The sequence below is a fragment of the Bubalus bubalis genome, chromosome 3, assembly GCF_019923935.1.
Source record: "Bubalus bubalis isolate 160015118507 breed Murrah chromosome 3, NDDB_SH_1, whole genome shotgun sequence".
NCBI classification, from domain to species: Eukaryota; Metazoa; Chordata; class Mammalia; order Artiodactyla; family Bovidae; genus Bubalus; species Bubalus bubalis.
In genome coordinates, this window is record NC_059159.1 from 24,959,539 (window position 1) to 24,983,528 (window position 23,990).

Consider the following 23,990-nt stretch of genomic DNA (forward strand, 5'->3'; position numbering starts at 1 on the left):
ATATTCAGGACTGATTTCCTTTAGGATGGACTGGTTGGATCTCCTTGCAGTCCAAGGGACTCTCAAGAGTCTTCTCCAACACCACAGTTTAAAAGCTTCAATTCTTTGGAGCTCAGCTTTCTTCAGAGTCCAACTCTCACATCCATACATGACTACTGGAAAAACCATAGCCTTGACTAGACAGACCTTTGTTGGCAAAGTAATGTCTCTGTTTTTTAATATGCTGTCTAGGTTGGTCATAACTTTCCTTCCAAGGAGTAAGCGTGTTTTAATTTCATGGCTGCAGTCACCATCTGCAGTGATTTTGGAGCCCAGAAAAATTAAGTCTGATACTGTTTCCACTGTTTCTCCATCTATTTGCCATGAAGTGATGGGACCAAATGCCATGATCTTCGTTTTCTGAATGTTGAGCTTTAAGCCAACTTTTTCACTCTCCTCTTTCACTTTCATCAAGAGGCTCTTTAGTTCTCCACTTTCTGTCATAAGGGTGGTGTCATCTTCATATCTGAGGTTACTGATATTTCTCCCTGCAATCTTGTTCCAGCTTGTGCTTCATCCAGCCCAGCGTTTCTCATAATGTACTCTGCATATAAGTTAAATAAAGCAGGGTCACAATATATACCCTTGACGTAGTCCTTTTCCTATTTGGAACCAGTCTGTTTTTCCAAGCCCAGTTCTAACTGTTGCTTCCCGACCTGCATACAGATTTCTCAAGAGATAGGTCAGGTGGTCTGGTATTCCCATCTCTTTCAGAATTTCCCACAGTTTATTGTGATCCACACAGTCAAAGGCTTTGGCATAGTCAATAAAGCTGTGGTGGTGGTGGTGGTGGTTTAGTTGCTAAGTCGTGTTTGACTCTTACAACCCCATGGACTGTAGCTTGCCAGGCTCCTCTGTCCATGGGATTTTCCAGGCAAGAATACTGAAGTGGATTGCCATTTCCTTCTCTGGGGGATCTTCCCGACCCAGGAATCAAACCCTGGTCTCCTGCATTACAGGCAGATTCTTTACCAAATGAGCTATGAGGGAAGCCCCAATAAAGCAGAAGTAGATGTTTCTCTGGAATTCTTGCTTTTTCGATGATCCATCGGATGTTGGCAATTTGATATCTGGTTCCTCTGCCTTTTCTAAAACCAGCTTGAATATCTGGAAGTTCACAGTTCACGTACTGTTGAAGCCTGGCTTGAGAATTTTGAGCATTACTTTGCTAGCATGTGAGATGAGTGCACTTGTGCAGTAGTTTGAGCATTCTTTGGCATTGCCTTTCTTTGGGATTGGAATGAAAACTGACCTTTTCCAGTCCTGTGGCCACTGCTGAGTTGTCCAAATTTGCTGGCATATTGAGCGCAGTACTTTCACAGCATCATCCTTCAGGATTTGAAATAGCTCAACTGGAATTCTATCACCTCTCCTAGCTTTGTTCATAGTGATGCTTCCTAAGGCCCGCTCAACTTCACATTCCAGGATGTCTGACTCTAGGTGAGTGATCATACCATCACGATTATGTGGGTTGTGAAGATCTTTTTTGTACAGTTCTGTGTATTCTTGCCACCTCTTCTTAATATCTTCTGGTTCTTTTAGGTCCATACCATTTCTGTCCTTTATTGAGCCCATCTTTGCAATGACATGTTCCAATAGTGCCATCATTATTCTAACCTCCTAACAACACACGAACCAAATCTTATCATCCCTCTGCTTGAAATCCTTCAATGGCTTACCCCAGTCTGGCCCTCCCCTCCGCAGCTCACACCCCTGTTCTTACACATCACAGCTCTCTCTCTGCTGGTACACTTTTCTCTTCAGGTCCCTCCCTCTACTAGCAAACGCCTGATGGCCCTTTGAGGCTCAGTCCAGTCTCCTGCGTTAGGTGCTCCCCCATGCACTCCCCTTAGCAGCACCTGTATACTGGTCCACAAGCTTCTTGTCTCTTTATGTTCCTGAGCCCTCAAGGGGCAGTAGCACAGACCTTGCTAAATAAGTGAATGGAGGTGAGAAGCAGAAGAGCTGTCTGTGTTAAGCATGAGTACAGCACTATTTCAGGGTGCAGTGGAGACAAGTCTGAAGAGGCAGGCAGAAGGCAAGGCTTTCTAAGCAACGGTACAGAGTGTGAATTTTATCCCAAATAACATAGAGAGAAGTGCCCTCCTTTTCCTCTAAATTACTCACACAAAGGCAGGAGGGGAAAAAAGAGAAATCAAAGGAAGGAAAGAAAATGAAGAAGAGAAAGATAAAAATAAGTAAGCTTTGTTAAACTAATGGAGAAGGCAATGGCACCCTACTCCAGTACTCCTTGCCTGGAAAATCCCATGGACGGAGGAGCCTGGTAGTCTGCAGTCCATGGGGTCCCTGAGGGTCGGACACGACTGAGCGACTTCACTTTCAATTTTCACTGTCATGCATTGGAGAAGGAAATGGCAACCCACTCCAGTGTTCTTGCCTGGAGAATCCCAGGGACAGGGGAGCCTGGTGGGCTGCCGTCTATGGGGTCACACAGAGTCGGACACGACTGAAGTGACTTAGCAGTAGCAGTTGTTAAACTAAAACATCCAAATGAAGAAGTTTTTCACCCAAAGCCTGGCTTCAAAGACTAACTACAAAATGACCAGCAAAAATAGACTTCAAAAGACACAACCAATTATACATCACAGTGGCAAGAATCCAATATATAAATACAATCAATTTGTTTCCTCATTAAACGCCTTCATGAAGAAAATGATTTAATACAAATGCTAAAGCTACTGACACAGATTAATCAAAAAATAACAACAGAATTCTAATTAAAGACTTAATATTTCACTCATTCACACTAAAACAAAATTTGGATAAATATATAAAAACAGAATCTAGAAAGCATCCTTCCATGGTAACCACTCTAAGAGCTACAGTGAATTGCTGAAATTAAAAAAACAACTCCTATCCTTAAGTGTACACTTTCTTCCAATTAAGAACTGAGATGTACACAAAAATTCAGAAATTATTTTAAAATTACTGCACAGTTTGGCCCTCAACTTGACTTTTTTCTAATTGTACAAGAGTCTATACTAAAATATCATTCTTCCCCATTTATTTCTTGGTACAGTGCCTATAGCAGTCACAGTTAAACCCTTATATGAGGTACTCTGTTATCCAAATCATAAAAGTAGGGAACTGGATTAGAGCTAAAGGCTAATGACTATGTGACCAGTTCTACTGCTGTATCAATACAGGTCAAGGGTCACCAGCAGTTCAGCCACAACAACCAGTCAACCTCAGGACTTACCTGACCCATCCTGGGGCCAGGACTTCTGGTTCTGTCCCACATCAAGGGATTCCCCAGCATCAAAAATGTCTCCAGATGTTGCCAGGCCATGGGGAAGCACTTACGACAGCAGGCAAACATCAGGACAAGGAAAGAACCAAGACTATTTATTCTGACCATATCTCCATCCCTCATCCTAGAAGCTAATTAGGTTGAAATGCTGTCAGCTACTGGCTGGCCCTAAGCCCTGCTGGTAAGATCTTCCTGTCAATCAAACCAGGTCATATTGGGAGACCCTCCTAACCACTCAAACCAACAGCCTACTCATACTTCCAGTCAAATCCTTCTTCCTTCGTTCCCTCTCGCTGTTAAAATTCAGTTTTAAACCAAAATAGCTACTTATCTAAACAAAAATGGTATCTTCTAATAAAGATTTCTACACCTACTTGTCTGATTTTAAGAATCTCCTGGAACCCTAATTGAAATGCAAATTCCCCAGGGTCCACACCAGACCTAGTAAATTAGCATGTCCAGGTTAGTGACCTAGAAGTCTGTGTTTTTAACAAGATCCCCAGGTAATTCATATGATGGGGCAAGTTTGTAGAACACCGTTAAGGCCATGGGTATTTCATAAATGGTTGCCTGTTAAGGGAATTATAAACAGGCAGCCCCTAGTTCAAGTATAGACTGTATTCCAAAATTCACTTCCATTGTTTGGATCTGGAAATGCATTTTCCTAATGAAACAAAGTGATAGATAGTGTTAAATTTTCTGCATCTTCTTTAAAAAAATTAAATCTTGTTTACAAATCTGAAATATAGTAAATACAATCTTTAATTTACCAACCAACCACATTTCAAAAGCTGAAGCACAATGTTGGCCATTTAGAATGTATTTTCCCACTGACATGAAGTTCTGAAAAGTGGTTATATTATCTGGTTATCCATAAAAGCTTATAAAGCTCATAATAAACCAAAGGCAGCTATGGAATCAAGGATATAAATATGAGCTCAAAGCAAGAAATACTGGGAAGAAAGAAACATCTGTCTTCCTTTTCTGGGCATGCACAGAGAATAAACATAGGCAACCTTTGAGAGTCTTATCCCTCTTCTCTCCCTTTGCAACCATCCTCTGCCTCCCAGAGGCCTCAGCCCAGGAACCAAGGACTCATATGGTATCCATAATTCCCTACTAAAGCATCAGCTTACGCATCCCTGTCCCAGGCTTTACTCTCTTCAGTCATGTACCTCTTCTCCACAAATCCAGTAAAAATCCCCATTTCCAGGATTTGATTCCATCTTATCTTTTCAGCTATGTGTTTCATTACTTCCTTATACCTAATCAACAGAATTATCCTTTGGTTCCCAACCACAGCTAAACTTTTATCTCCTCTGTTTCTTTGTACATGCTGTTTTTGTGTGCAATACATCTGACCAAAAATCCATCCCTTTCAAATCCAAGACCAAGCCATGATGACATCTCATCCATGAAGACATCTCATCCATGAAGATTTCTTATTTCTGTATCTTGTTTATCTTTCTCATTAGGTTGTAAATTTCTTGGGAATATCTATTGGGTGTCTACAGTGTAACATGCATTGTATTAAGCACTTTTATATGCATAACAACAATCCTACAAGGTGGGCGTATTGTATAATTATTCAGTTTATCTGGTTCATAAACAACAAGTTATAGGAGGACTGAAAACTGTCATATAATCACCACAAAAATGCTTTGCACATAGTAGATGCTCAATAAATATTTGTTGCATGAATGAAGTAGCATTATTCACTTATGAAGAAATCAAGCCTCAGTAAGAGTGCTGGCCAAACAATCATCCCGCCTTGGTTCAAATCCCAAGTCCAAACCCTAACAGCTGTATAACCTTGAGCAAGTTCTCTGAGCCTCAGTATTCTCATCTGCTAGCTGGGGATTATTACAGCATTCACCTCACACCTGTTGTGAGGGATAAATGAGAAAATGTGTGTGAAGTCCTCCAACACTGGGCCTGGCACATGGTAACTGTGTGATGAATGTTAGCTGTGACTGCAACTCTTCAGTTGCAGAGGCAAGAGTTTCTAAAGCCCTCATTCTTTCTGAAGAAAAGGATCCTCTGTTAACTTTATAACCCTCAGTGTACCTAGCACTGTGTGTTGCCCCATAGGTTCAACACTTATTGAATTTCCACAGCACAATCATCTTAACCAAAAGTTAGAAGAAAACTATTCAGTAGGGCTAGTGCACATCAAAGCACTCTAGCATGTAGAGTTTGAATGATTTTTAATTTCTCCTTTTTATCTATTTGTATTTTCTAAATCTCTACAGTAAACATGTAAATCTTAAATCACTGATATCAGAGCCCTTATCCTTCCAAGTGAATTTACATTTGTAAAAGAGGACTATGCGCCTAAACGAATCTCTAAATGGTGAAAATCCAGGTATGTAACAAATTGAAACCAAACATTTCAGACTGCCTAGAGAAGATACCTATGCATGGTGGGCTCTGTGCTAGCTCTGTTCATGAGTCTGGCCGCTTACTGGCCCAAGAACTTCTTGAAAAACAGGGATATACTTTCTCTGACACTGTTTTGATCACCTGGCATTGTGCCCAATAAAGAGTAAACAAATAGCCAATACGTATTTGTTAAGTAAATTAACTGCTTCCGGCTTGTAATCCTCACCCTTGCTTTTAGTTAATTCCATTTCTCTCCATGACCAACATGAAAATCAATCACAGTGACTGATGTTTTGAGAAGGAGGAAGTGAATGGTTTACTCAAGCACCATCACTTTGGAAAGCTAGTCTCACAAATAAAAATGTTTCACTAAATAGCCACACAGAGTGTAGATAATCCATTTCTAATGAGGGATTCATCCTGTGTCAGTTCAGTGCAGCTCAAAAAGATAAAATCTAAGAAACGGAAGTTGTTCCTAGTCAATGATTAGATACCTCTCATCTAATGAAGACCTTGAGAATGAACTTCCTTTATTAAAAAAAAAAAACAAAAAACTTATTTTAGAAAAGTCATCATCAATTACTAAAAGGACTGCTGCATTTCATACGGCTCAAAAATAATCTTACTTTTGTGTGTGTCTGTGCACGCATGCTCAGTTACAGAGTTAAAAAAAAACCTCCAAATACATCTATTTATTTGAATAGAAGTGACCCAAGGCTACAATTAAAGCCCAATTTCCTCTATCCATATCTCTTTTCCCTGCAATGCCGACTCCTTTCCCACCTGGAAATAAATACTCTTTGGTTTTTAAATCCCTGCCTCTTTTTGTTCCCTGCCTCTTTGTAAAACAGGAAAGGCTCTGATATCAGTGATTTAAGATTTACACATTCACTGTAGAGATTTAGAAAATACAAATAGATAAAAAGGAGAAATTAAAAATCATTCAAACTTTACATGCCAGAAATTACTAACATTAACATTTTGGTGCATTTTTTCAGACATGTCTCTGAAAAAAAAAAAAAAAACAATTAAACCATTTCTTCATGTATAGTATATCTTATCATTCCATATCAATATATTTTCTTCTATAGCACAAATGATTAAATTATCTTCTTTTTTATATCTCCCCTTTCAACAGAATGGAGGAGCAGAATAAACTGGAACAGGGAGAAGCCTGAAGCAGAGAATCAGAAAAGAGAATTGTGCAAAGCTCTGAGTAAGACTTCATGAGAGCTAAAATTTAGCCAGTGAAAAAGAGAATAGAAGGAAGAAGACAGATTTAGAATGAAGAATCAATAGGCTTGTTGATGGTTTGGGGAGTAAAGAGGAGTGACTTCCAGGATTCTACCTAGGGGGTCAGGACCTAGTGAAAGCAGAAATAGACTTTAGGGGTAAGCAGAATATAAAATAATGAGTTCAGTTCTGGACACTCAATCAGATATGATTCTTCTGGCTACAAAATAACAGAAAATCTGACTGACAGAGGCTTAAGCAAATGCAAGTTTATTTTTCCTTCAAAAGAAAAAGTCTGAAGACTGGTGATTCTAGGCATGATGCAGGGTCCCAACAATGGCATGAAGAACCTAGGTTCTTCCCTTATTTCTGCTCTAACACCTTACAGCAGAGTAATGTCTTACAGTGGCTACTGCATTTCAGTGCTTTATTTTGGCCTCCCAAGCATAAGATCTGGAGAAGGAAATGGCAACCCACTCCAGTATTCTTGCCTGGAGAATCCCATGGATGGAGGAGACTGGTAGGCTATAGTCCACGGGGTCGCAAAGAGTCAGACACAACTGAACGACTTCACTTTCTCTTCCTAAGCATAAGATCGCCATGTGAGAAGCTATCAGAAGTCTTCTCACATTTCTTTGGCCAAAACTGTATCTTATGCAAACTCTAGACCAACCACTGGCAAAACAGAATGGCTTTCAGATCATGAGTCCTTCCCTGGGAAGGTGGGGTGATGTTGTCTAGGAAGAATGGAGGGTGGCTGCTGGAGAGGCATACAGCAGGGTCTGTCCCAGCTTTGCAAGTTTGAGATATCTATAAGATAATCTATAAGACACCCGAAAGGAGCTGTCCAATATGCTGTATAGTGCCTTGGAGAAAGAACTGCAGTTGAGCTGCAGAACTATGCAACTGCTTACAGAGAATGTGATGAGAAAGAGGCAAGCCTGAGAAATAGCAGTGAAGAGGGCAGGGTAGAAAAACAAGCTCAAGCCAAAGCCTAAACTAAGAGTATAAGTACAAGGAAGAAGGAAACCAGGAGAGACTATTATCATGGAGACCAACAGAGGGAGAGAGTTTTTATTTGCTTTTGCTGTTTTTATTTGCTTGTTTGTTTTTACTTTTTGAGGAAAAGGGAGCTATTAATTTTGTCACATGCTGCAGATACACCAAATAAGATAAGGCTTGAACAGTGTCACCCGGATGATGCAATCAGCAAGTTACTGGTATTTTGGCAAGAATAACTTGATAGGAGCAGAGATTAGATTATAGGGGACTGAAGAGTGGCCAGAGAAGAAGCCAGAAATGGCTAGCCTAGGCTTCTATTTCAAGAAGGGTGTCTATTAAAAAAGAGAGATACAGGACAGTAGCCAGAGAGGGAATCACTGTGTAGGATGTAATGTTTTTCTTAATATTAGGAGGGATTTGAGCATATTTATATGATGAATGGAGAGATGTAATCAGGAGGGAAAAGCTAAATTTGAGAGAGAAGGTCTCTGGGGGGCAGTGGTTATAGCAGAGTGAAGATGACAACTATGAGTCAAAGCCTCAGTCCTCAAATAGCGTGAGGGGAGACTCTGAACTCAAACGATGACAGAGAACTGTAAAACCATGTAGGCAAATCTCAAAAGGGAAGAGGTCTGGCAAAAGATTGAATAGTAAAAGTCTAGAAATGACAAGCAAGGAGCATGAAGGATGCCAACAACACTTCTGGAAAATGAGCAAGTTCTATTTAAGATAGCTGCAAGCAAAACAGTATCCTGAAGAACAGTCATGTTTTACTTGGGCAGGGATGGAGAAAAGAGGTTGAGAATATCATGGAGTTTGATTATACTAGAACATGGATTCTAGGAAACACAGGGGGAAGGATTAGAAAAGAAGTCCTCAGGAAAGATGAAAGATGGTGGAAACAAGGAAGTGCAAAGCTTTATAGGAAAGATGATAACCAAAGGCAGAGGGCTTATGATGGATCATGTCTGGACTAACTGGCATCCACACTCCGACAGAACTTCAACACATGGGCAGCAGCCCTGTAACCTTATGCCACAGAATATTAGAGAAATGTCATCACAGGAGACATTTAAAGAGATGGATGCCATCTTTACAAATGGCTCTGTAACTCCTAATGCTCAATAAAAAGAATGTGTTCTATCTTTGGACAAGAATACGTGGGGCTGGCCACTGAATAGTAAATTTCAAAATATAGAGGATCTCTTGTTCTAATGTTTAGCCAAGGACCAGATAACACATTTATAACAGTTTCTCCCTCATTCGACTCACATTATTGAGCTCATATCATATGCCAGTACTGTGATAGATCGTTTTTTAAAAAATGAACATCCATGTGATTAAGAAGTTTATAATCTCCATAAGTATGTCTTCCGAGTTCTAAGAAACTGAGTTTAAAATGAACTTAAAAGTATGTGGTAGAGCAGTGATTCTCAAACGTTTATGTGCATACAAATAACCTTGGGATCTTATTAACATGCAGGTTCTGATTCAGTGGGTCTGATTCAATGGAGCCTGAGATTCTGCATTTTTAACAACTTTCCAGGTGATGTTGATGTTGCTGGTCCATGAGTCACTCTTGAGCATCAAGAAGCTAGGACTCTAGCAAAAAGGATTTCTTGCTTTACCTTTTCTATTTACACTGACCTATAAGGTCCTAAATTTTTTCCTCTTTTCCTTGTTAACTCTCTTACCCATCTGTTCTTTCTAATAAAAAGAGAGGTTAGGGTAGAAAAACTTACAAAAAGCTTGCTCTTCTATTAGCTACAAAAGCAACTATTAGCTATACAGACCGCTGTCGTGAACATGTCAACCATCTATCTCATGTGATTACATACTTTTGTGGAATCCCTACTATTTCAAACAGGGCACCTAGATATTCAGTAAAAGAATAAACAGACTGGGAGCAGCAATTAATTCTAGTTATGCCATATGGCAGTATAGAACACTGGCTGGAACATGAAAACTCAATTTCACAAGAGTCTTACTTATTCTGAATTTTAATCATTATAGGATCAGCAAACATATGTCTACCAACTTGCTCCATTTACACAAAATTCTAAAGAATAATCAGACTGCATACTCAAATATGATTGGTTTTTCCCAAATGGACTTAAAATTTCTCTTCTACTGGATTCTTAAAATCAAGTAGCTGCTGACAGCTCCAGTTTAATTTCTCTTTCAAACAAAATCTTCACACAGTACTTTTAACACATAGTATTGTTTGCTTTCTTACCATCTTCATGGTCAGCTCACAGTGTAATTTTGTACAAGTATAATTTTCTCTGGTTCTGGATTCCTCATCTTTGGGGCTGGCTCAGCTGCTGACCCTCCTTGTCCCTGTGAACTCCCTCCATCGTGCCTGTCACTGCTGAGACACCCGTCCCACCACATTCTCTCCATTTCACCCCTCTCCAGAATGGAGACATTATCATTTCTAACACATACTCCATCGCCTGTCCTATTAGAGCTAAGATACTTTCATCTCCTGTACATCTCATAATTTCAAGATAAGGACAGAAAAATCAGTTCTTTTTCTGTGAACTTTTGTCTCTGGTGCTTGAGAGACTATCCTGATATCCCCTGAACATGTTTTAGTGATAACATTTACTGCACCGGGGCCAAAATGATTTTCTGCCACTTTCAATTCTAGTTCAATAAAAGAATAAGAGCTTTGTTTCTAACCTCTGTCATTTTTAATACCATAAAATGATTTAAAAAATGTAAAATTGAGTTCCATTTCCTACTGGACTACCAATCTCATATTAGCTTTCCTTTTATCAAATTTATGAGAAAAGTCAGAAATTGCCTTTCCTTAAAAAAGATCAAAATCTCAGGATCTCCTGGGCAGAATGCTTGAATTGAATTTGAACTCTCAATAATTGCTAGCCTGGAAGTCTTAAAGAAGTATAAAAGTTAGATACTTAAAGTTAGTTATGTCAGAAATAACAAACTGAAGGATTATCCCTTAGACTACTATCATCCAGAAATAATAAGGTTATTCTTAGAAAATTATAATCCTAAAAATATCACAGACATACTTATTACATTTCCAACATGAGGAAGTCTATGGTTTTCTGAAACCACAGTATGAATGAAGTCTATGGTTTCGAACTGCAAAGTGAAAGAAATGTTTTTTGCAACATCACATTATGAAATGTTTCAGATATGCATAAAAGGTAAATGAACACCCATATATGTGCATACTCATAATCTAGATGCTATGATTCACATTTTGTTATATCTGCTTTGTCACTTATCCACCCATCCATCCATCTTGTTTTTGATGCATTCCAAAATAAACTACAGATGTTGCTCGACTCTAGATGCATATATAATTAACTAAACTTCAATATTTATTTACAGTTCCTTTAAACCAATAAGCTTTTGAAAGATGCCAATTCTTTTTTAAAATAATGGCTTGCTTAAGTAAACTATGCGACCACTTAGAAATCTTACATTCTAAATCCTAATCTTTTATTCATTCTCTTACTTTGAGTAATGTCACATATCTTAGTTTTATCATTAACAAAAAAACAAAGGTTCTTGGTAGACATGATAGGAGGTCTTGATTATCAAATCATAAAGTGAACATTGTGGTTACGGCAGAATCCAGAAAAGAGAGACACTCCCTTAATAAAACTGAGAAATAGCTAATTGGAAATTATGTGGGCATAAAGTTTTCTATAAATTATAATAACTCAACAAGGCTCACAAACTCAAGAGGGAGCTTGAGGGTGAGCATTTAATCATAACGCATAAGCGTCACTGTATATCTATGATAAAACAACTTGATTATTGAAGACTGAGTCACTCCAAGTGGGAATTTCATAACAAGGCACTAGCATCAAACTGGAATTTTCTTGGCTTTGTGAAGCTGTAGCTGGCTTATAAACTCCTTATTAATTAAGTAGAGTGAGAACTGCCACAGGAATAGCTGCCCCTTCCTTTATGAGCTGTTTATTCCCCTACACTGATTTTTCTTTTTTTTTTCCTTTTAGAAGATTGGCCTGAAAGGGGCATTCTTTGAAGCCTGAAGAATCAAAGCTGCTGCAAAGCACTGCTGAGAGTTTCGAAAGAATTATGAAGGAACTACATTGGACCTGAGGCGATAGGCTGAGATCTCCCTAAACAGGTCAGCAGTTGGTCTGCAAAATATTCCCATTGCCAAGGAGGCAGTGACATCTTGTGTAAATCAAAAACTAAAACCCTGAGATATCTCATTTCCATTTTAAATGCCTGGGGGTTAAATATGGATATCTAGCACTTGAGAAGTTCCTGTGGGATTGATTTTTTTTCCTGTCGTTTCTGAGCCTTTTGCTGGGTGTGATAAGGACCGCATTTCATTATCAACCCTGCTAGTGCTGCACTTCAGGGAGACTAGATGAGGCTACACAGTCGGAGAGAAGATCCGGCTTCCAAAGAAGAAATGATTCACATGTTGTGATTATAAAAACCCACTTTAGGCCCAACTCATTTTCAACAGATCATGAAATAAAATGAAATCCCAAGGAAATGAAATTTCCTGTATCATTTTGCAAATTAAAAAAAAATGAAAAATCATAGTGATACCATAAAAGAAATCAAATTTTTGAGGCTTCAAGGTTTGGTTGGTAATGTTTGCATTTTTGTAACATTTGAAAAAACAATCCCAAATAACATTTTGGGGAGGCAACTGAAAAAGAAAACACAAGATCATGGTTAGGTAAATCTTCAACTGAATCAGACAATGTTACAGAAAAAACATCAGAACAAAGACTTTGAATTCTGAGAGCTGACCCAGTGCTCTTGCATTTCTCTCCCCTTTGCTCTAATTTCAGTGTAACACAGGAAGTGGATACAGGATGGATCTACATCAGAAATAAGAGAAAACCAGCAAATTAGAGATAACCACAACCAGGAGGGCCTCACGCCACAAGTTTCTGGAGATCCATAAATAGATGAATACAGAGAGGCATTTTTTTCCCCCCATTGGCTTTCTATAAGCAGAAAAAATAGCACACGTTGAGACAAAAGACTAGATCCAGATCAAGTGAGATTTAAAATCAAGGCCAAAGTAAACATTGGTAAAATGAAGACTGTAATTTCATATAAATGATCTTTTCACACAATGTATGAATTAAGAGCCCCCATTTATAGACAAATAGAAAAGCTTCTAGTATTAAAAAAATTGATACTGAGGATTTTCTGAGATCTTCCAAGACAAATCCATTTCAAGTAGCTAATAGGAATGTGCCAAGTAATAATGATGGCTATAATTCTATTAGAAGTAAAGCAAATTCAGAGACCTAACTATAGGACTAAATAGCAGTGTTCAGCTTATTCTAACGGGTCAGTCCAACCTGAAGGGAGAAAGCTCAGTTATCTACCTGCTTCCCAGGTTTCATTTCAAATGACCTTTCACTCTTGACAGAACATGTTATTCTGTTTAATGAGCTCAGTACTGGGAATGTTTAATAAAAATGTTTGAAAAAAACAAGATTAAAAAAAAACCCACTTACTAAAAAGTTATTGTACATCAAAATTACTCATATAAAATATTTATTTTATGGGATGACCAAAGGGAGAGGCTTCTATCTACTAACACCACCAAAATAGCCCAGTGTAAAACAAAACAAAAATGGATCAATTTAATCTTATAGCTGGTACCAAATCCAAGACACCTACTCAAGTGAAAGAACAAACAAAATAGTCATCATCATAAAATTAAAAAGGAGTCATACACTTCAAGGCTGCTTTGAAAGTAGAGGAAACTTGCTATGAAAGAACATATAATAAAATGATCTTCCTTTCCAGGTTAAGCCGAGAGACCAACAGCAAGTAATATTATACCAGTTTCACCTGTAGACCATTTCAGACTAAAAGAGAAACAAAAATAACCCTTTACTACTCCCAGTAAGTATATCTCCAAAAATCTTTAACACAATTGTGAAATCTCAACATACACTCACTAAATAACAGAAAACTAGTACAGGGATTTAGCCTATAATTGATAACTTGAGAGCCGTGAAGTTGTGAGTTTTTGTTTGCTTTCTTGGATAAGGGTGAGAAGCAGAGATAGGACTGGAAAAGGAAAAAATGAATTTTTAAACTTCAAGATGTGGTCAAATTATTGCTATGAGTTTGACGCCTTTTCAGAGCTCTTTAAACTTAGATTGCACTAGTACCTACTACCTTTTTTATTTCTGCATTGGCACTGAAACGCCAGTGAAAGTAGCAAAGTGAATAGAAAGAGAAGATACGAACAAATATCTAAACTTGTAACACAAATGTACCAACAACACATTTCACATTTCTTCTCCTGATAAGCACACTTCATCTGAATGTTTTTTGTTTGGGAATTTTAAGCTCAATAACCAGCATTTAGGAAAAGTAACATTCTCCATGTAATTAATGGCGATAATATTGACAGCATATCACTTTGAAAATCTTGCTCTCAAGAGTTACATTGGACTAACTCCTTGTCTTTCCTCCAATACAAAGACACAAGAACAATATATTCTTAAACTAAATTCTGTTTTAAAGCTAAATCCATGGTAAGCTGATAAGAAAAACTTGAAGTTCCCAAAGAGAACTGGAATTATTTTTATGATATTTGTACTAACATATCATGTTTCATGCAGAGCTATAATGCTAACCACCCACAATGAGACATGTTCAAGATATTCTTTCAGTCTGTACTTTAAAAGCACTGGTTTTGTGGGGTTTGTGCCATAATCCTGTTACATAAAGTTATTCTTTATTTCTTTCCGTTTCAATATGCTATTAATCTACCTGTCTCTTTTTGGAACTCCTTTAAGTTTCACAAAAGAAAACAATACTCTAAATTTGTTTCCACTGGCTCTAGACTTCACTTCCAACAGTGAGCATAAATGACTAGCTGTTCCAAAATGAGCCATGGAGAATTTATCCCTACCTCAGCAATAAAAATTTTCTATTTTCTTCACCCTTTCCCCCATTCTCAATGCATTCTTGCTGTCAGATGGCCTCCCCTGAATCAAACTTAAGAAATGCTCAACTGTTTCTGCAAATGCATAAGAATGCCCTTAAACGTCTGAGTATAGATGAAGTATGTTTCATTCCAGGTGCCTCACAGCTGGCACTGGTCCTGCAGTGACCACCGCAATAAAACAGGAGGAGCCTCTGCCTGGCTTTCATCCTAATCATTCTCTAAAGAGCTTGCTAAAAACTTGGACTCAGAATGTGAAAGCTGTTAGTTTTAGGGAGAAGGTTTAAATGAGGAGGCAGTTTGAAGAAGAGTCATGAACATCACAGCTCAGGACATCAAATGCCACAACAGGACTTCATTTCCTTGGAATTACGCAAAGTGCCATCCGTTTTTTATTTGTCTTATATGGAAAATATTATCCTTCATTGGTAATACTCTTAAGCCAAAAAAACCCTATAAAGACAGAAATACAGATATGATTTTCAGTCTGGGAAGACAGAAAAGCTACTTGTACTGAAAAACAGATGAGCACTTGGAGGACATCCATGACTCAACACGACTATCATTTTCTGGGGTCAGTCACTCTAGGCAACAGAAAGGTGGCAAACAGAACATAACAGCTGTGATGAAGTCAGATGCTTTAATTTACAGCGAGTCCACAGTCATGGCAAATAGCACTGAATTCTGAGCCACCATAAAAATTACGGCCAAGCCCCTAGTTTACCAGGAATCAGTATTTTCCCATCACTCCACTCTATTCTCAAGCAGCACAGCGTTGAGGAAACAATTAAAGGAATTAAAGCAAGGACACAACAAAGATAGAATGGAAAGTTTTTGGGGGGGCAGTATATGTATATATGGCATTTATATTTATCTAGTGTCTTTCCCAGATTATCCTGCTAGAGATTTCTTACCCACCTTCGGCCCTAATGTGCCAAGTTAGTAGTTTTAGACAGATGCCTACCTCCCCCACAAATTTACCAAATCCCTAAAGTTTTATTGCTTTAATATGACTCAAGATAAAACTTTTAAAGTGGCTTTCATTAATTCTTTAGATGTTACCTGGCCATTTTCCATATACATTTAACTCAAGTTTGATGATTTCCAAATTTCCTTTCATACTCAGCCTCTGGGAGAGATACAACTTCCACGCAAAAAAAAGTAAATGTGATTGGCATTGTACAAGCTTTCAGTGCTCTCAAAGCAACTGCTACCAATACATATAAGTACATAACATCAACCACCCATACATGGGGCCATACATGCAATGTGGCTGAAAAAGAAGATTCAGTAAGACAAGGGTTACATTATGGGATGATGATTGAATGGGTAAATTTAAGACAATTTCAAACAGCTTGCCAAAGGAAATCCTCATTTTTCCATTTTCTTGTACAGTATCTAATTTCTGGCTCCTCATTTCCTCCTGATCTGATAATTATGAAATTCTAAATAAAGTGTCATCTTTCTTACAACAAATCAATGAACAGAAAGCTCCCATCAACAATGCAGATGTTTCCTAAAACCCCTGCTGATTATTTCCTGAATATCTATCCCACAAACCACACAGCAAGTCCTTTGAGAACAAGGAACCCTCTCTGCCTCATAATAAATACAGCTTCTATGTCTGTGTGCATGGGTGTGTGTGTATGAGTGTGTGTATGCACTTAAAAAAGAGAACTAAGAAGTAACATGTAAGTGATAACAGTGAGATAACAGTGAGTCACCACAAAATCACCTTTTATTATCAATTTCAGATTGAAATTCAGTCCTTTCCAAGTGCTGCACTGCAAATAACGGGAAAGGAGAATTTCTACTCATTGTATATTTGTCTCCATAGATGCGATAAAATTATTTTTACATTCCTTATCACAGATTTATACCATTAGCACCACCACATACACAATTATATTTTGGGCATCCCTCTCACTATCCTTGGTGGCTCAGACGGTAAAGCGTCTGTCTGCAATACAGGAGACCCGGCTTTGATCCCTGGGTTGGGAAGATCCCCTGGAGAAGGAAATGGCAGCCCACTCCAGTATCCTTGCCTAGAAAATCCCATGGACGGCGGAGCCTGGTAGGCTACCGTCTATGGGGTAGCAAAGAGTCGGACACGACTGAGCGACTTCACTTTCACTCCCTATAATACAGTTTAAAATAATTCCATCTTTGTTCCTCATGCCATCCTTATAATAATCCTATAATACAAAGATCAACTTTGTATTAAAGAAATAAAAAATTCTTTAAGTTACTAACTGAGCCTTCAGATACACAACTAAGCCTAAACTTATCCACTAATAAAGTATAGGGAAGTTTGTTCTAAACACTCTTCCAACCTACCAAAAATTACAGATATTCTCACTTTTGCAAAAAGCTCTCATCTTTTGCATTCTGTTTGTTTCAATTATTCAGCGCAACCCAGGCTGATAATTACATAGTCCCCAGTTGCTGAGTAAAAGTGATGCTTAATTAGCCAGCAGGAAAGATCGATTAAGATCCAGCAGGGCATCTTGTGAAGTTCTCTCACATTCCTGGAGGGAATATATTCTGGCTGTGCCCTTCGAAAGGATAAAACTCCTTGCTTCTAAGGAGTTTCAATGACGTTTCTAAAGTAGATGATAAGATATTTCTGCCACACAAATGAAATCCCAGGTATAACACTGCTGTTGCTCTTCCTTTACTAAGAGTACACGGTTCAAACGTTTCAAATCACATTGCCTCCAAGTCGAAAAAGACTTAAGATTGTAACTCACTTATCCCCAACTCTCATTCAGTTATCACACTTCAAACAAGAAGTGGTTGAGGAATATACTGTAATGGAAATTTTTTATTTCTCCCTCCATCAAGCAAGTGTATGCATCTGTCTGGTGCTCACATTCTAAAAGGCACAAACTAGGTGAGGGCCTTTAATTAAAAAAAAAACTTAATGAGCACGATATTCCAATCAGCCTGAGATTAAGACATTTTAATAGGAAGAGAGAATCAACTGAATAAGTCTAGTTTAAGTTTTCTATTCGGGAAGGAGATGAGGATATAAAATCAGGACTAAAACTCATAATGGAAATTATCTCATACTGCTTAACATCCTCTCCTTCAGTAATTTGGACAAGCATAAATATTTAGCTTTTCACCTATTTTGCAAAAGTGTCCAATAAAGACTAACATAACAATCCAAAGCTAAAAGCAGAATAACTTTCTTAACATACACAACTATAAAAATATTTCCATTGTGGTAAACTAACTACCCTAAATATGCCTGCCTACCTTCAATGCAATTCAGTAAACATTTAAAAGCCTCTACCAAGTATAAAGAACTATAATAAGTGTGTCTTACTTTGATAATTTATATACAATTAAAGTAGATTTTGCTGATTATAAATTGCTTTAAACTTTATGAAGAAGAATAATGGAACCGGTTTATACAAACCTAGCTTTGATTTGCTGCAAGCCCCGTAGAATATGGTCTCTGTTGTCCTTTGCACCAGCACTGAGGTTCTCATTCCGCAAACCTTCAGCCAGGAACTCCTCAGTATCTAAAAGAAAAGGAAAGCTGATCAACAGAAAAGAAAAAGTACCAAGAGAGAAGGAAGAAAATCTGGAGGATTAACAAATGGATATAAATTTCTCTTTAAAAACTTTAAAGTTGCAGAATAAGGTGATTGTAAGTAATGCCACAGAAGAGGATACTTATGTATATTTCACTTCTAGTGCCTGTAATATGAAACTGCACTAGATATACTATCAAGATAATGTTACGAATTTATACAGTTGGGTTACATAAGCATATTAAAATTTTGTTTTACATTCTCACCACTCAAGAACACCAAACAAAAAATCCTACATAGCCATAACTAGGACTTTTGATGGGGTATAAAGTTCTGGAAATAAAAATTTCACTAAGGACCACCATTAAATTCCAAGATGTATGTCATATCTATTGCATATATCATTAAATAGGTTCCTCCAAGTTCCTCTGAAGGCTAAAGGATGAAAAGTTGAATTCAAAGGTAAAAATAAATGCTATCCAAAATTAAATTAATGTAATATGCCATATTAATAGGATAAAGGACAAAGACGATGTGATTGTCTCAATAGATGCAGAAAAAGCATTCAACAAAATTCAACAGCACTTTATGATAAAACAAACAAAAACACTCAACAAACTGGAAATAGAAGGAAACTTCCTTAGCCTCATAAAGATCATCTACAAAAACCCACTAACATCATACTTAATGATAGGTGAAAATCAATATACAGATCCCCCCTCTTTTTTAATAAAGTCAGGGTGCCAGAAAAGGGAGCTCTAAGGCCCTACCCACCGATGTCAACTGCAGACCAACAGGAAGAGATATATCACTGTATCTCCAACAGGGAGAAGGTTCCTACTTTACTACAGCAGGAGGAAGGAAAAAATTTCTCCTTGTCCTGCAAGAGTCTGGCCAATGAGAGCCTATTAACAATAACTCAGTAACAAGAAGCCATTACACTTGCAACTCCCAGTTTTCTCCAATAGTCTTTTTGTTTATAACAGCTCCTCCCAGTTCCTTCTCCTCTATAAAAGAAAGTTCCTCTCTTTTGTTTTCTGGGCTTGCCTGTGGATAACCATGATTGCACGTCCTTAATTGCAAGTCTTTGCTGTTTCCAAATAAACCGTTTTGCAGGTAAAATAACTGGTTGTTTTACTGTTTTAGGCTGAATACTTTCCCCCTGTTCCTAAAGATCAGCAACAAGACAAGCTGTCTGCTCTTACCACTTATATTCAACATTGCACTGGTGCTAGACAGGGCAAATATGCAAAAAATGAAATTAAAAGAGTCTAGGTTAGAAAGAGGGAGAAGGCAATGGCACCCACTCCAGTACTGTTGCCCGGAAAATCCCATGGATGGAGGAGCCTGGTGGGCTGCAGTCCATGGGGTTGCTAAGAGTCAGACACGACTGAGTGACTTCACTTTCCACTTTCATGCATTGCAGAAGGAAATGGCAACCCACTCCAGTGTTCTTGCCTGGAGAATCCCATGGACAAGAGAAGCCTGGTAGGCTGCAGTCCATGGGGTCGCACAGAGTCGGACACGACTGAAGCGACTTAGCAGCAGCAGCAGGTTAGAAAGAAAGAAGTAAAACTATCTCTACATGCAGATGATATAATCTTGTACATAGAAAACCCTAAGGAATCCACTGACAACTATTAGAACTAAAAAATGAGTTCAATAAGTTTGCAGGATACAAGATTAATATAAAAAATCAGCTGTATTTCTATACAGTAGCAATGAACAAGCCAAAATTAAATTAGGAAAAATTAAATTAGGAAAATTCCATTTAAAATAATATAAAACAGAATTAATACTAAGGAATAAATTTAACAAGAGAAGTATAAAACTTAAACTCTGAAAACTACAAAATATTATTGAAAGAAATGAAAGACCTTAAATTAAAGGAAGAAAATAAATGGGAAGACATCCCATGTTTACATATGAGACTTATGGCTATTAATATGGGAATATTTCCATATTGATCTAAATAGTCAATGCAATCTCTATAAAAATCTCAGCTGGATTTTTTGCAGAAACTGACAAACTAATCCTATAATTCATTTGGAAATTAAAGGTACCCAGAATAGTCAAAACAATTTTGAAAAAGGAGGACAACTTTCCCATTTTCTGATTTCAAAACTTACTACAAAGCTACAGTAATCAAGACAATATGGTATTGGTGTAAAGTCAGACACACAGATCAAAGGAACAGAATTGGGAATTTAGAAGTAAACCCTCACATTTATGTTCAATAAATTTTTGACAAGGATGACAAGATAAAACAATGGAAAAAATTGTTTTTCAATAAATGGTGCTGGAACAATTAAATATCCACATGCAAAGAAATGAAATTGAACCCTTACCCATATAATATACAAAAATTAACTCAAAATGGATCATAGACCCAAACATAAATGCTAAAACTATAGAAGAAAATAGGCATAAATCCTTGTAACCTTGGATTAGATAATAGTTTCTTAGATATGATGCCAAAAGAACAAGCAACCAAAGAAACAAATTGACATCAAAATTAAAACTACTGTGGTTCAAAGGATGCTATCAAGAAAGTGAGAAAATTTTTGCAAATCATGTATCTAATAGGAGACTTATATAGAGAATATATAAAAAGCTCTTACAATTCAATAATAAAAAGACAACCTGATTTTAAAACAACCTAAATAGACATTTACCCAAAGAAGATATACAAATGACTAATAAACACATGAAAAGATGCTTAACATCAGTTGTTATCAGGAAACAATAATCAGTACCACACTGAGGTTCACATGGCTACTGTCAAGAAGATGGACAATAATGAGTGCTGTTGAAGATGGAGAGAAATTAGGATGCTTATACATTGCTGCTGCTGCTGCTAAGTCGCTTCAGTCGTGTTCGACTCTGTGCGACCCCATGGACTGCAGCCTACCAGGCTTCTCTGTCATGGAATTCTCCAGGCAAGAACACTGGAGTGGGTTGCCATTTCCTTCTCCATATACGTTGCTAGTGGGAATGTAAAATGGTGTTGTTACTTTGTAAAAGTCTGGCAGTTCCTCAAAAAGCTAAAAAGAGAGCTGCCCACCAATTCCACTACTAGGTATATACACGAGAGAAATGAAAACAAGTGTTCAAATAAAAACTTGTACACAAATGTTTGTAGCAGCATTATTCTTAACAGCCAATAAGTGGATAAATACTAACACTCCTCAACTGATGAACAGATAAACAAAATGTGGCAGCAATAAAAAAGGAAATGCTGATACATGCTACAAGACAAATAAATCTCTGAAATCATAATTTCATCAATCAAAAGAAACCAGTAGCAAGGGTCACATATAGTATAATTCCATTTACATGAAACATACAGAATGGGCAAAAATCTATAGGAACAGAAAGTAGATAAGCAGATGCCTAGGGCTGTGGGAGAGAGGGATGCGGATTGAAGAATGAAGGCTAAGGGGGTTCAAGTTTTCTTTGGAAGATGATGAAAAATGTTCTAAAATTTATTGTGATGATGACTGTACAACTCTGTGAATACCATACTAGAAGCCATTGGACTGCACCCTTTAAATGGATAGGTTTTATGGTATAAGAACTACATCTCAATGAAGCTGTTAAAAAATAGAAACAAATGTACGAATGAATGGATGAGTGAATAACAACATCTACACATACCCTTCTGAAATTTCAAATTTTGAGGGTGAAAACATTCTTTAAGTACCCAGACATAAAAAAAAAAAAGAAGTAGTTTACAGAATAACAGAGTCAAAATGTCCTCTCCACAAAATAAGCACCCGAAGATGAAAGTTTTACAGTGTTTTAAAGGAAAAATACTGTGCGCAAGAATTCTAAACATAGTCAAGATGTTGGTTATATAACATGAAGGAGACCAGCAAAACATTTTCAAACAGTTGTGGCTCTGAATTTCTATCACGTACATTCTTTCCTGAAGAAAATCTTTTCAAGGACACACTGATCAACAGAAAGAGGTGGTGATGAAATTCAAACCAGCAAAATAAGTTAAATCTAGGTAACTGTGGTTAAATACGGTTTAAAACTTATTGTTAAAGAGTAATTCTTAATTAAGATATTTGTTAAAAAATGTAATAAGCATCTGAATACTAGTTAGGAAAGAAATAGAGAAGAAAACAAGCTAAATTACTCATTTACATAAAGCTAATGGGTACTATGCCATCTTGGAGAATGATAATTAAAGAAAATGGGTTTAACTACAATTTTTCAAACACTAATGTAATAAGTGTAATAATGGGTTTCTCTGGTGGCCCAGATGGTAAAGAAACCACCTACAATGCGAGAGACCTGGGTTCGATCCCTGTGTTGGGAAGATCCCCTGGAGGAGGGCATAGCAATCCACCCCAGTATTCTTGCCTGGAGAATCCCCATGGACAGACGTGCTTTGGCAGGCTACAATCCATTACAAAGAGTTGGACACTACTGAGCAACTAAGCACAGCACAATGTGAACAAAAAATTTGAAGAGGAAAAAAAATTTTTTAATATTCAATGTAATAAAACAGAAAAATATAATGTAGCAAATAATAAAACTCATAAAATGATATATAACTGATGACAATAATTGTGAAAAATTAGAGTCCTCTATTAAAAACAAGCTATAAGGATATATTGCATAGCATGGGGAATATAGCCTATGTTTTATAATAAGCATAAATTGAGAATAATCTAAAAAAATTTTTAATCACTATGTTGTACACCTGAAACCAATATAATATTGTAAATCAACTATACTTCAATTTAAAAAGAAATAAGTTAACAGAAACAAGTGAAAAAAAAAGTAAAGAATTTCTATGCAAAAAGATAACAGTTAATTTGATTACTGTTTAAAAGATATTCACCTGAAATAAAGTGAGATTGAAATTAAAAGAAGACAGATGTGCAAAATGTCCTAAACAAATTTTCTTAAAAGCAAGAATAGCAATAATTCATATCAAAGTAGAACACAAACAGGCCAACAGAGTCATTTTATTTTATATAAAGTACAATCCATAATAGAAATGACCTGTTATGTGCTAAATAGAATAGTACTAAAATATATATAGTGAAAAATTCAAGAACTATAAGTAGAAATTACTGAAAAACAATTGTAAAGTCACTACTAGTCTCTAATAGACCACATGGATAAAAATATATAATTATAGAGGGCAGTTTATGTCCAATAGAAATAAAATTACACACGTAATTTAAAATTTTCTAGTTTCAAAACATAGCCCAAAAAGAGATAAAATTAATTTCAGTGATATTTATTTTATTTAACTCAATAGATACAAAATATTATGATTTGGGGCTTCCCTGGTGGCTCACTGGTAAAGAATCTACCTGCCAATGCAGGAGACATGAGTTCTATCCCTGATCTGGGAAGACCCCACGTGCCATGCAGCACCTAAGCCCGTGTGCCACAATGACTGCGTCTGTGCTTTAGTCTGGGAACCGCAACTACTAAGCCCACCTGTCACAACTATTGAAGCCCAAGCACCCTAGAACCCATGCTCCTCAACAAAAGAAGCAACAATAGAAACAACGAGAAGGCTGCATATACCACAACTAGAGAGGAG

The 23,990-nt window shown here is 37.2% G+C and overlaps 1 protein-coding gene across 1 annotated transcript in view; it reads right to left on the minus strand.

The window, feature by feature from the left end:
• The window catches only part of SKAP1 (src kinase associated phosphoprotein 1), a 307,365-nt gene that overhangs the window by 239,709 nt on the left and 43,666 nt on the right, over nucleotides 1-23,990 (minus strand). The window contains exon 2 of the mRNA XM_025280272.3: nucleotides 18,301-18,406. Coding sequence (XP_025136057.2) covers nucleotides 18,301-18,406 — 106 coding nt within the window. The remainder of the gene's footprint in view (nucleotides 1-18,300; nucleotides 18,407-23,990) is intronic.